We start from the raw sequence: 12,610 nt of genomic DNA on the forward strand, positions 1-12,610 counted from the left end.
GACTAGATTGAGGCGGGTACTCAACTCGCATGAGCCTGGAGTTTGTTTCGTCGAGGGTCTGTGCTGCATGATGGAGTGACCTGAGAGGATCATCCTGGCTGTGTTTCAAACCAATATTGATACGGGCGTATCGAGCGTGGTGTCGATCAATGAGGTATGACAATTGGAACTACGCAGCAGATTAAGAGTCAGGCTATTCATGATGTGGCACACCTAGGCCCAGCATCAGGACGTCGAGTTGGCGCAAGAATGAAGGGTGTAAACTCGCTCGTGAGATTTGCACCTATGGTGATTTGCTGAACCGCTGGTCTTCAGATAAATCTATAGGCACATAGTGAGAACAATATTTGACAACTTTGAGTGAGCATGAAAGCCTAGCACAGATATTTGCAATTCAAATCGGTTGACCGCGAGCGTGACCAACGTGACGTGACATAACGAGTTCTGTGACCTTGTCGTCTCATTAACTGACTTGAATTTATCATTAGGGTCTACTGACAAGGATTTTCATCCTACACACATGGATCCATCTGAAATATCACCCGAATACGAGCTCACAGTCCGCAACCACATTCGCCAGACCTTCCTTCCTTACGTCAGGAAGTACATTACCAGAGACCATGTCGCATATACCGAGTCTAAGCTCGAGCAGGTCCGTTGCAATTATTTCCGACCAATAATACATCATATGACATAAGATGTGGCGAAGATCTTCACAGAATCCTTAGATTTTGTCCCATTAGCGGACCCGCACGTGCTCGTGCTACCCCCAGATCCACTCGATACGCTCGTCAGGTCTCTGAAAGATCTCGACTTCTCTTTTGACGAGCGCTTGACGACAGACGGAGATACCGTGCGCAAGATCAAATCATCACTCAAGACTATTGTGGGTGAAGGCAAGGAACTCCGCAGCGAGACATGTTGGCAGGAGGAGGATCACATGTGTCAGTTGTGTTCCCTTTCATCGCTCACACTATCTTTGAGGTGACGTGTTGTAGATGCACGCATTGCAGAGATATACAGACCTATGACACCAATACTTACCAACCGCGCGCGAAAGCAGACCCCGAAAGCAGGTTCCAATGCTTTCCGCGCATCTCTCCCTCGCACACAGCCTGCGCTATTCGAGCACATCGGTGTCAAGTCTGTAGTGGTAGCACAAATCGAGGATTCGGATATACCTAACTTGGAGGAAGTTCTGTGCGCGATTTTTCTCTTGCTCTTAAATTACCACTTACGAATTTGGAACAGGAATGTTCGTCCCACGATAGAATCCACCACTCGCACTTATATCCTTTCGCTATTTAAATCGGCAAATCCACCTGCACAATTAACCGAGACAAACGTACATGTCGCTTCTTTCCTACGCGCCGATTCACCACCGCTTCAGATTCAACGTCCACTTTCTCCCCCCCTCTTTTCCCGATCTCAAGCCAGCACGGGTTCGTTATGGACAGGTATTACGAATGCAAAAGACGTCGTGGGTAGGCTGAATGCTGCCCCTGCTCCGGTTCCGGAAGAGCTAGAGGACAACGTAGATAGCGGTAACATGTCGATCGTTGATGGATGGGGTACGTGCGCCGTTCCCAGTTCTTCATTCTTAGTACGTGGGGGAAAGGCTGACTATCAAATGCTTAGCTGTCCTCCCAATCTCTTCTCCCCCTTCCGCTTCGCCTCTCTCCTCACAAGGCACAGAAATCGACGAACTATGGGAGGCATCATCGACTCCGCCTGGCACGCCTGCTACAAGCCTTTTCAGTGCTAGAATGGGTGAGCATATATTCATATATGCAATACATTTCTCTGATTTTACCCTCCAATCATGCTTTTTTGGATTTTCATTATGGGCTGGTAGACGAAGTAGAGATCCCGCGTATTCATAAACCCGGACACGTACTCCCACACTCACTGAAACCAAGGGGTTCTAACAGGTGCGTGCTGCAGTCCATACACGAGCACTCACTCACTCGCTTTTTCAGTCTCAAGTCACTTATCGAGCACCTGAAGCCTGTGGCTACTGTGAAATCAAAAGAAGGCCATACTACAGCACCGACGAATCAGAATACTAATATTTCGCTATTTATCTCTTCCCCAAGCGCAGAGGATGGGAGGATCATTGATGCAGAAGACTCTATGCTCGGGCAGCCACCTTCTGTTTGTACTGCTTCACCTCTGCCTGCGCATGCGGGAAGAGACAGAAGAAAGAAGTCAGATCAAGATCAAGCCTTGGAAGACATTGATGTGGAACAGGGTCTCGACATGGCTCTCAGGCATATATACCAAACGGTGCAGCAGGAGAACATCGAGGGGTGTGTATTGCGGGAGAGGTTGGATGAAAAAGATGTTGCATTGATGGATGGTGCGTTCGTTTCTGCCATTTTTTGGGGTTTGATGACAGTCTTCGTAACTTCGTTCTTTTTGATATACTTTCTCGATGTTTTCTTTCGAATGTCTTTCGGATTTCTTACAACACCGTCACTCGGCAGTGCCACACCTTCCCTCGCCTACCGTGCACCTGGGGCCATCTCTACAACCTACAAGCATGAGGGCCCTCATCCATAGAGGCGAGATGAATACAAACGTCCAGCGGCACGCTACACTGGAACCTGTAAAAGGCATCAAGCCACTTAACCTCGAGTTATCTTGGAGGTACGTAATCCGCACTCCCAGCCCATTTGAATACGAGCGCCCTGTGGTCGTCGTCTCGAAACTGCTCTCATATATATCGGCACATGCAGGCCCTTCAAATTCGCGGCCCCGATTCCAACCGACGAAAGCGTCTCTCTTGTCGCCGAACCTACTCTGGATGACCTCGTGAAACTGGGCTATGCTGACAAAGCAAGCGAAGCGAAAATCCATGGACTGCTCGCAGACCTCGACACTACCTCCTGTCATTCGGTCAACGTGGCAGAATCGAAGAAACCAAAAGACAAACGCGGCACAGGGAGTTTTGGTCTTTCACCTCCCCGCCCCCTTAAGTCCTCTATGCTAGGAGAGGGATTTGAACTAGTGCTGACGAAAAGAGAACGAAGACTTCATGCTGGCCTTCCTGAATTCGAGGATTTGCATGAACATCGTGCCAAATATGGTGAAGATTGTCATGAACGACAAGATAAAGTCAAAGGCGGAGATGAAACCTCACTTGAAACGGACAATGAAGATCTGCCTGCGAAGCCCCCTCGCCTTGTCTTTCATGATTCTGGCATTTTAGAGAGTATTCACAACGTTGTCGACGACTCCGATGTTGCATATAATGGCCTTTCTGGGCCTACGTTCGGCGATCCGGAAATTGCGTTCGATTATTCTGGTGTTGCATCCCCCAACCTCCACGACAATGAGACGCGTTATCGAGATCAAGACGATCCGAGTCCCTTGGAAACTGTCTACTCATTCGATGGTGTTGATGACTCTGACAAGGACGAGGAGGATAACCCACACTATGTGTGCCAACATCAAGGTCAGGAGCAAGATGGGGATCAAGGCCACGGAAGACCATCTTCATCTTTCCCGTTACCGGCACGGCACCGGTACGGCCCAAGTCCATATCCGGCCAGCCCTCCTCTCCGAGGACTTGACCAAGATTATGCAATGGCTAACTACTCCCAAGACAAATATACGGAATCCGCTTTTTTCCCACTTTCATTTGGCTCCCAGGGCGAGCGGGTGTCAATGTGTCCGACCGATCTAGTTGTACTTTCGGGTGGTGATGAGGAACGAAGTGTGTTACCGGATACCGACAGCCCAAAGAAAACTCAAGGCATCTCGGACAAGGACCAACCGGCGAACATAACGGCATTCTTACGACATTTTGGCCCGGAAATGGATCCTAGTACCGCTTTCCCTGCATTCAAACGCAGACGATTGGACGATCCCATGGCCGCCGCCGTCGTCACCCGAGGGTTTTTAGACGACTACTTGGCACTGCGCAACAAGAACGGGATGCGTGACCCGCCTCCGTCGGTAACTCCTGCGATCGTCTCCTCTGAACCCCAAGGTTTGCAACTCGGCAGCATTTCGCCACCCCGTGCTGCACCTGTAGAAATCCTCGACACCTACACCATGCATCTCCCCGATGTATGGAACGCACCAACTGCGAACCATTGCTATCTTGCAAGTATGGCTCTCATTCAGAAACGTGCGCTCGTCCGGGCCTTGCAGGCCCCTGAGTGCCGGGTGCATCTCGTAGAGAGGTATGTGTTAGGTGGGGTGGACATCGCGATGGATCCAGACACAGCCGTGCTAGTTGCGCCACTGCTGGCGCTCCCCTCTCAGGTTGAAGGACTCGTCGATCGCATCTCGCAGGCGTCCTGGCGGTATACACGTATCCTTATCATTTTCGAAGCGTTCCCAAGTGCAAATGCATTTACGGCAGAAATAAGTACGAACAACGTCAAACTAATGCCCTATGCCTTCTCGCCTCCCATTCTCAAAGCAGTTAAGAAGCTCCGCCGGCTCTTGACCATCGCCGAGGGTTGTGGGACGAAGAATGCAGAGTGTAAGATTCAATGGGCGTTTGCCAATGATGTGGGCGAGGTAGCCTTATTCGTGAGGATTTTTGGGAACCTAGCTCAGGAATGGGCTTTCAATAGAGGTGGGAATGCACTTTGGGAAGATAGGGGGTGGCTACAGGTCGACGAGCACGAGGTGTGTTCACTCCGTGCTTCTCATTCAATGCTGTAGGGTGTACATTTTGTCGCCCATCTTCTTTTCAGGATGAAGCGGATCTTGCCAGTGTGGACGGCATGAACCCTTTCGCAGCCTTCGTCATGCTGCATCAGGGAGCGCTGCAAGAAATCCTCGATATGACTTCTGAAAGTCGTGTGGCAGAATTTTCTTATCTGGTAGGAAGCCAGCGGATAGTAAGATGTTTTGCATGTTCCGGTGTTCGCAAATTCATTGCGGACTTTTCAGGCTTCTCTAAACGCCATCATCAAGGAGCGCACACAGGAGATGCTTGTAGATGCGGCTAGTGAATCTGGTCTGGGGGTGGACGTGCCGCATGTATGATTTCATTTTGCTGTAAATATACTATCTCAACCGAATTTCATCTTGACCTTCCTGTGTTGGTCTCTGATGGGTCAAGTTGTTTGATAAGCGAACTATGTCGGAAACATCCATCCGGTGTGGGTGGGGAAGTTGGTAATCGCGTGTGGTACGGAACAACAATCACTGTGGTGGTCGGAATTACAGTGGTTAAAGGGTGAGAGAACAGGCAGTATGATTTGAGAAGGGGGGACGTTCATACAGTGCACGCAGGTCATACGGGTGGCGGGACAGCCACCTTTTATCACCACGTTTTCTTTGCTTAATCTCATGAAGTCCCGATGCAGTGCAGTTGGAGCAGCCACGCGGACAATACCAACCACTTGGCGAGGTGAACTTTGACAGGCGCTGACAAGCGCTGAGGACTAAGTGCCGTAGACCTAATTCCGACGGCCGCGGTGCTACCATGGTATGTTGTGAGACGATGTAAGGAGTATTGACAGTCAGTAGTAAGGTCGAACGGAATCGGACGAAAGGCCACTCCGGTAGGGGCTAGACGCTCAACTGCGGGACGCCCACAGGGCGCTTGGGTGGAGCATGTATGAGAAGATATTAACCATGTAATAATTACTACTTCCTGTGTTTTACATCAAAGTTGTAATACAACGTTCATATGAAGTGGCCAGTATCGAAGCTCCATTCTGTACCTTCGCCGCTGCCGGTACTGGGGTGAAGATATAAAGCCATGGAATGGGAACCTTCCGTCCTCAGAACTAGCATCTTCAATAGCCGAAACTCGATAAGCTATGGACAACCAGAGACCACCACAAGGGCCGCAAAACAGGTCCAACTTGCAACGGGACTATCGCGAGAGGGAGCGGCTCGCCTTTCGCAATCTGTTGGGGGCCCTGAATGAAGTCGAGCGCACTAATCCTCGTTCCCGACGCGAGATTTTGAGACGAGGTGAGTATCTCGAAGTCCACATTTTGCAACGCTGACAAGACAAAAGCGGCCGAGTGTCTCCGACGTCTGGGACAAGAACAAATTGACCTGCAACGACAGCTCGGGGTGTTCCCAAACAATGTTGTGGGTACTGAGAGTCAGCCAGAAGGTAAGGTTATTTGCAGTCCCATGTACTCCGGACTGAGTAGGCGCATGCAGCTATAATACTATCCGATGAAGATTTCGAGTGGTTACAAGATTATATGGCTCAGTGGGAACAGCAGGGGGGAACGGGGGGGCCGCCATAGTGGGGAGTACAGTATGGGTTAGCGCGAAGATTAGCTCAGGGGTCAGAACGATGCAGGCATAGATATTAGGAGTACCGCGCAGAAGTTGACATGAGACAGAGTTTTGGTGTTCGGGGTCCTGGAGTATACGCAATGTTGTAATAGATAGGCAGCACCAACACACACTAGCACATTCCCTCCCCTTCAGAAAGCTAGGCCGGCGGATTCACGTATGCAGTAGGGAGCCTAAGTGGAAGTGTATACAGTCACCCTTGAAAGATGAGTTGGAGCTAATGCTCCCGTAGCAATATCGGAAGAAAAGTGGATACCGATGATTAGAGTTGTGACACCCGTGCTTCATAAGTGTAGTTCCGGATGCACTGTAGCCAATCAATATGGACAGGAAACACGTACGACGTACGGGTAAATCCATCTTGTGTTACAGAAGAACGAGGTGCGCTAGGTCAACGTAAAATAAGCTGTAGCTTGACATTAGGCACCAGATCAGCGAGCCCTGAGCGACTCATTGTCTTGAGTGGTTCTGGTGCCTCCTCCATCGAGTCGTTTTTTGGTGGAAGGGCATCAACGAAGGGCCAAGTCAGCCCCCAGCGACGCGACCTCCATTGACTCGTTGTCTTGAGCATTTCTGATACCGCCTCCATCGAACTATGGACCTATTGGATCGGCCAGGCATTATTGACGGAAAAGCCTTTGTTTTGCTACGTGTCCGTGGCGGTCCACGGATATAATTATGGTTGTATTCAAAAAGTTTAAAATCACGAGGCCTGCGAGTGGGTCAGCGAAAAGGGTGAGGAGACCCGTATGCCATCGGCACTCCTCTCATCCTAAATAAAAAAAATGTTTGTCCTCTGAGTAGCCTCGACGAACTAGCTGCGGGGTAGCGTGGCTGGGGACATAATTGGCGGTCCCCGATTATTAGGCGCATAGCGCCAGTCATGTCATGAGGTGAAAATACTGTACCCCATGTCAAAGTCACATGCACTATAGATGTGCAATAATAGAAGAAGCCGTTCAGTGGGCTGTGTCAAAGCCGAGCCCCCTAAATATATCAGCACTTGAATGATAAACCAAAAAAGCCAAATGCAGCATGAGATTTTGATGCAGCGCCAGAAGGTCTCCAAGACCAGATCTGCAGACCTGGGCGTAATCCTATAGCTGGAATGGAGCCGGTTGTTTTTAGAGATGGGGACATCGTCTCGGAGAACGATCGGCTCTCGGGCCTACTAGAAGAAGTCGAAGTTTTCATATCCCGAATTTCCCGCAGGTTACATTTCAGCAGTCAATTGCCGAAAACGTGGGGTACACATGTGTCCGGGCTGATGGAGAGACCAAATGCTGTGCACAATCTGATAAGCAACATTGGGCGCGACATCATTGGACTAAGTTCGCAAACTGGGAACGCAAACTAACATGTAACAGGCTGTCTGCCTACCACGCTGCGGAACTCTGGCAACGTACGGGTAGAGTATTTCGTTGGGCCGCCTCTACTGTACGTAGGGAGTTATCGCATGCGTCGAACACGGCGTCCCAAGTGAACTATTCCGTTTATGACGGGGAAAAACTAGCCGTATGAGAACAACCGGGGTCTCATGAGGTTGCTTTAACCCTTCCGATCTTCTTGGTGATCTCTATGACCAAGCTGCTGGCGGTAAAGTTCTTTAACCTTCAAGAAAACTTTATTTCGGCCCGAAACTATCGTTGTCAAAATGAGCTTACCACAAATACTGTTCTTGTTCTTGTTATACTACTTACCCTGAATGACTGTGTGTTCAATCGGTCAACGTGGTACGGAAGTACCTATAAGACGCGCACTTTTCAAACGCTAACCCCAGTCGATCACCACATCAACTTGAAGCTTTCGCCTTCCACGCCAGGTGAACCTTTTCTTCGACATGAACAGCTTCAACTCTCCTATCCCACAAAGTCCGCAGAGTCCGCAACCTGCGAGGGACAACAGATCTGCTGCTCAGCGGCGATACAGAAAGAAGGAAGAAGATGGGTTTTTGCAGCTCCGAGAGGCCCTGAGGGAGGTGGCCAAGGATGATCCGCGAACCAGACAGGAAATCTTGAGGAGAGGTCTGTCCACTCTTTATATAGTCTTTCTTAATCTGACGGTACATTGAAGCTTCCTGTGAGCTTAGACGCCTGGCGGATGAAAACCATCTGTTATCGCAACAGAAGGCACTGATTGAGTCTCATGGAGGAAATCACAAGCATGAACATTCTCAATCACCATCATGTAAGGCAAAACTTGGCAATATCATAGAGACCAACTAACTTGGCGACTTTGTGTAGGTAGCAGTGTGATTTACGAGGATCCTGCGGCGCCGGAGTGGTCACATAACATGGCAGAAGTCACGTGTCAATGGACTGACAGGGCACGTGCACTAGACACTGCAATGTCGGCCCATACGCTCACAGCACAAGACTGTGAATGGTTCACCCAGCTGTACGATGCAAATATGGCACAAGATAGTAGTCAGTCACACTATCCATGGGCATCACAACAGAGCAGAGATTTCGCCAGACGGCCTCACAGTGGAAGTGATTATTATGCGAGGTGTGCCAACTGTCAGCATGGAGAATAACTGTACTATACTAGTAGCAATTACTACTAGGGGTCATACTACGCATCGAGGGGCAGGTCCTCCATATACTACTAGTCCGACGGTCCACATTGGGTCTTCAATAAAGATGTACTTTTATCATTGTAAACGTCGCGCAGTAGTGGTAGTAGTAGTAGGGTTCCGTAACAGATAGTTAATGAACCAGGCTTTTTTGTTCATGAAGTTGACCACTTGGGCTCGAGCCGCTGAGTTTGAAATATGATATTATGGACCTGGCGATAACCCGAAAGATTATCGTTTCGGACGCTCAGCACAAAGATCGCTTTATCGCCAAGGCACCAGTACTGCTTTGTCAGTAGTCCCTGTTCTGTGCCCTGCAAACACAGTACTGCGTGCACCACTCAAGGCATCGCAAGCAGCTAGACTTCCCATCATCCTAACTTTATACTGTGATCACCATGCCCGAGGTCAATAATAAGGTCTGCCTGATGTGAGTAGCGCAGTGGCACCTGAATGTAAAGGCTTCATTGACGATCATCACTACAGCGTTCACGATGGGTGGGGAATCGCTCCAGAGAAGGGCATGAAAGGTGATGCTATCGATGCAGCAGACACCACTAACATGGATACCATTGCCCAAAAACATTCCTATCGCACCCTTTTTGCGCACGGAAATGCGGTCGGTTTGAACGATGGGCTCATGGGAAACTCTGAAGTCGGGTATGTACAATATGCGTTTCCGATTTATCCCATCTCACCAAGATTGATCAATATCCATATCTCAGCCACCTCAACATCGGGGCAGGCCGCATCGTGTGGCAAGATATTGTCAAGATCGATGTGTCCATTGCCAAACGGCAATTTCACAAAAATGAGACGATCCTTGCGAGCATGAAGCGTGCGAAGGACGGAAATGGCCGTCTTCACCTCCTTGGTTTGGTCAGCATGTTACGATGACGGCCCTGCTTTACATCATGCTAAATTCGCTCCATAGGTTTCAGATGGTGGTGTGCATTCCCACATTAGACATCTCAAGGCACTTTTGGAGACTGCGAAGGAATCTGGCGTTCCTCACACTTACGTCCACTTTTTCGGCGATGGCCGTGACACTGCACCTCGTTCGGCTAAGGGTTACGCACAAGAACTGTTGGACTTTATGAAAGAGATTGAGTATGGTACGCTTGCCACGGTTGTTGGCAGATACTACGCGATGGACCGTGACAAGCGTTGGGAGCGCATCAAGATCGCTGTTGATGGCCTCGTTCGCGGCGAGGGCGAAGAAAGTGAAAATATTCTCGAAAAAATAGAGGAAAAGTACAACAAAGACGAGACCGATGAATTCCTGAAGCCCATCATCGTAAATGGAGACGAGGGACGCATTAAAGAGGGAGACACCCTTTTTTTCTTCAACTATCGCTCGGATCGTATGCGAGAGATCGCGACCGTCATCGGACTTCCGGACAAGCCCATCGAAATAGATATCCCTAAAGACCTGGTAAGTCCGTATCTCAGCCGAACATTTTATTTCAAACTAATTGCATAGTGTAGCATATCACCACCATGTCCCGTTACAACGCTGAGTTCCCATTCCCGGTAGCCTTCCCTCCCCAAGCCATGACCAACGTTTTGGCCGAGTGGCTGTCTAAACAAGGCGTCTCCCAAGCGCATATAGCAGAAACGGAGAAATACGCTCATGTTACATTCTTCTTCAACGGTGGGCTCGAGAAGCAGTTCCCTGCAGAGGAACGCCATATGATCGCATCTCCCAAGGTCGCTACATATGACAAGCAGCCAGAGATGAGCGCCCAAGGTGTCGCAGACAAGGTCGCTGAGGTGGTGAAGAGCAAGAAGCACGAGTTCGTCATGTGCAATTTTGCGCCGCCCGACATGGTCGGCCACACGGGTGTGTATGAGGCTGCGATAGAGGCTATCACTGCTACTGACAAGGCGGTCGGGACGGTCTACGATGCATGCGTTGAGGCTGGATACGTTTTGCTCATTACTGCAGACCACGGAAATGCGGAGCAAATGATCAACTTGGAGACTGGTGCCCCTCATACTGCACACACTACCAACCAGGTGCCTTTCATTATGACAGCCCAGGGCCTTGAGTTTGCGAGCGACGAGGAAGACGGCGAAGGAGAGGGGGGTGCACTTGCTGATGTTGCACCCACTATTTTGGCAATTATGGGCTTGACTCAGCCAGAAGGTAAGACTTGTATGCAGTTGGGCTTGATGCCTTATTGATGAATCGATTCCATTAGAAATGACTGGGCGCTCGTTACTGAAGAAATAGATAAGGTAGACGGCGGATGTCAATGTGACGCAGACGAAGATCATAGAACATTGTAGAAGATACCGTTATTGTGGAAGTAGAAAAGACCATGTAAAGCTAAGTAGTGGAGTAGGGGACCCCAGGGGCAGCAGCATAGCAGCAGCCGGATAGCTCCGTAGATTAGTCAGCCACTTAGCGCTCTTCGGGCTTTGCAGTAGTGTAGAGGGATACCACTTCTTCCCTTGCGTTCGATACGCAGGTGCTTAGTCGCGGATACACCGCTCCAACTGGTGAACAGAGCGAGTTCGCCTCAACCAAGCTTCGTTTTGGTTATTTCCCCTTAGAGTCCAGAATCCCAGAGTTTAGAGCCAAGTCCAGAGCCGAGTCCAGAGCTGATTAGAAGCCTCGTGGAACACACGAGAACACGTTCGAGAACCATTGCGTCAGAACCACGAGGAAGACACGCACAGAGCATAGCCTTTTAAATTCTGAGTACAAAAAACGGAACGCTCATGACTGCTCTTTCCTCAGCTAAACAGACGAAGAAGAAATCTCTTCCGCCCAGAGACAGTACAGGTCGATTCATCAAGGCGGACGGAGCCACTTCCTCAGAATTCACATCAGAAGCTTCATCACCGTTGGATACCCCAGAGATCATCGAGAGAACCCTTACAGACAACGATACATCAGCATCGGAGCATGAGGTCAGCAAGCAGTTAGGAGAACGTGAAGACGACGAAGAATCACTTCCGGGAGCGCCCAGCCCAAATATCATTATACCAACCCCAGAAGCCATTTCCCCAATCCCATTCCCGACAACCCAACGCACAGACCAGCTCACCGTTCCAAGCAAAAGTAAACTAAGGTCACCGTCAAAGACAAGTGTCGTACCACCAATTGTTCCAACACAAGCTCAATTCGTGCCAATGGCAACTACCACAGCACCAGCGCTATTCAGCGGGAATGATAACGAGAACCCGCAAAACTTCTTGCAAGAGGTAGAAAGATACATTCACCTTAACAGAATCACCGATGAAGCAACCAAGGTCATCATCTTCAGTACCTTCATTTCGGCAGGTTCTCAAGCCGACATCTGGTGGAACAGCTTAACAGTAGCGCAGACTACAATGTGGGCCAACGTTAAAACAGCATTCCAAGCACAATGGCCGGCCATAGTCGTGGCCGCAAAGTCCACACTAGAGTATCAGAAAGAGCTACTCTCACTGAGACTCAAAGAGGACGATGTGGGTGAGCGCATCACTGTAGCGGGAGTCTCCACTTGGTCACACCTCCACTACCATGGACGACTGCAGAAGCTGGTTCACGATGCGGGTGTAGCAAACGCACCAGTATTCATACACCAGGTTCGCGAGGCATTGCCACACGTCATAAGAGAACTCACATCTCCCGCACCACCGGACTGGACGACGTTCTTTGATGAAATCAAGAACGCGAACATAGATACCATCCAGGACAAGGCACGACGGGAGAAGGAAAGGAGAGAGGCAGAAAAAGCGCAGAACCTAAGGATAGCA

At 49.7% G+C, this 12,610-nt stretch overlaps 3 protein-coding genes across 3 annotated transcripts; all 3 read left to right on the forward strand.

Moving 5' to 3' along the window:
• The first annotated feature begins 486 nt into the window (after window positions 1-486).
• Window positions 487-5,079, forward strand: F5891DRAFT_1022555 (uncharacterized protein). The gene is made up of 10 exons (XM_041361239.1): window positions 487-652; window positions 710-944; window positions 999-1,200; window positions 1,252-1,571; window positions 1,639-1,770; window positions 1,856-1,931; window positions 1,980-2,359; window positions 2,487-2,649; window positions 2,739-4,859; window positions 4,912-5,079. Exons 1-9 carry the CDS (start codon window positions 521-523, stop codon window positions 4,678-4,680), a joined length of 3,582 nt encoding a protein of 1,193 aa, XP_041228210.1. The 5' UTR covers window positions 487-520; the 3' UTR covers window positions 4,681-4,859; window positions 4,912-5,079.
• A 3,046-nt stretch (window positions 5,080-8,125) lies between these two features.
• On the forward strand, window positions 8,126-8,821 carry F5891DRAFT_1186286 (uncharacterized protein; the record flags this gene model as incomplete). The annotated part of the gene is made up of 3 exons (XM_041366677.1): window positions 8,126-8,309; window positions 8,359-8,472; window positions 8,529-8,821. The coding sequence occupies 3 exons, from the start codon at window positions 8,126-8,128 to the stop codon at window positions 8,819-8,821; spliced, it is 591 nt and encodes a 196-aa protein (XP_041228211.1).
• A 281-nt stretch (window positions 8,822-9,102) lies between these two features.
• Window positions 9,103-11,383, forward strand: F5891DRAFT_1143116 (cofactor-independent phosphoglycerate mutase). The gene is made up of 6 exons (XM_041364946.1): window positions 9,103-9,290; window positions 9,347-9,520; window positions 9,586-9,739; window positions 9,795-10,295; window positions 10,349-11,009; window positions 11,065-11,383. Exons 1-6 carry the CDS (start codon window positions 9,259-9,261, stop codon window positions 11,094-11,096), a joined length of 1,554 nt encoding a protein of 517 aa, XP_041228212.1. The 5' UTR covers window positions 9,103-9,258; the 3' UTR covers window positions 11,097-11,383.
• The last annotated feature ends 1,227 nt before the right edge of the window (window positions 11,384-12,610 follow it).

Source organism: Suillus fuscotomentosus, assembly GCF_016647785.1.
Source record: "Suillus fuscotomentosus strain FC203 chromosome Unknown F5891scaffold_16, whole genome shotgun sequence".
Classification (NCBI taxonomy): domain Eukaryota; kingdom Fungi; phylum Basidiomycota; class Agaricomycetes; order Boletales; family Suillaceae; genus Suillus; species Suillus fuscotomentosus.

Bases quoted from the DNA above. Each gene is read 5' to 3' on its own strand.
- F5891DRAFT_1022555 (XM_041361239.1), top strand. From the start codon at position 521: ATGGATCCATCTGAAATATCACCCGAATACGAGCTCACAGTCCGCAAC. The intron at 1,201-1,251 runs GTGCGCGATTTT...AATTTGGAACAG, and splicing joins CCTAACTTGGAGGAAGTTCT to GAATGTTCGTCCCACGATAG. The intron at 2,360-2,486 runs GTGCGTTCGTTT...GTCACTCGGCAG, and splicing joins AGATGTTGCATTGATGGATG to TGCCACACCTTCCCTCGCCT.
- F5891DRAFT_1143116 (XM_041364946.1), top strand. From the start codon at position 9,259: ATGCCCGAGGTCAATAATAAGGTCTGCCTGAT. The intron at 9,291-9,346 runs GTGAGTAGCGCA...TCATCACTACAG, and splicing joins AATAATAAGGTCTGCCTGAT to CGTTCACGATGGGTGGGGAA. The intron at 11,010-11,064 runs GTAAGACTTGTA...CGATTCCATTAG, and splicing joins GGGCTTGACTCAGCCAGAAG to AAATGACTGGGCGCTCGTTA.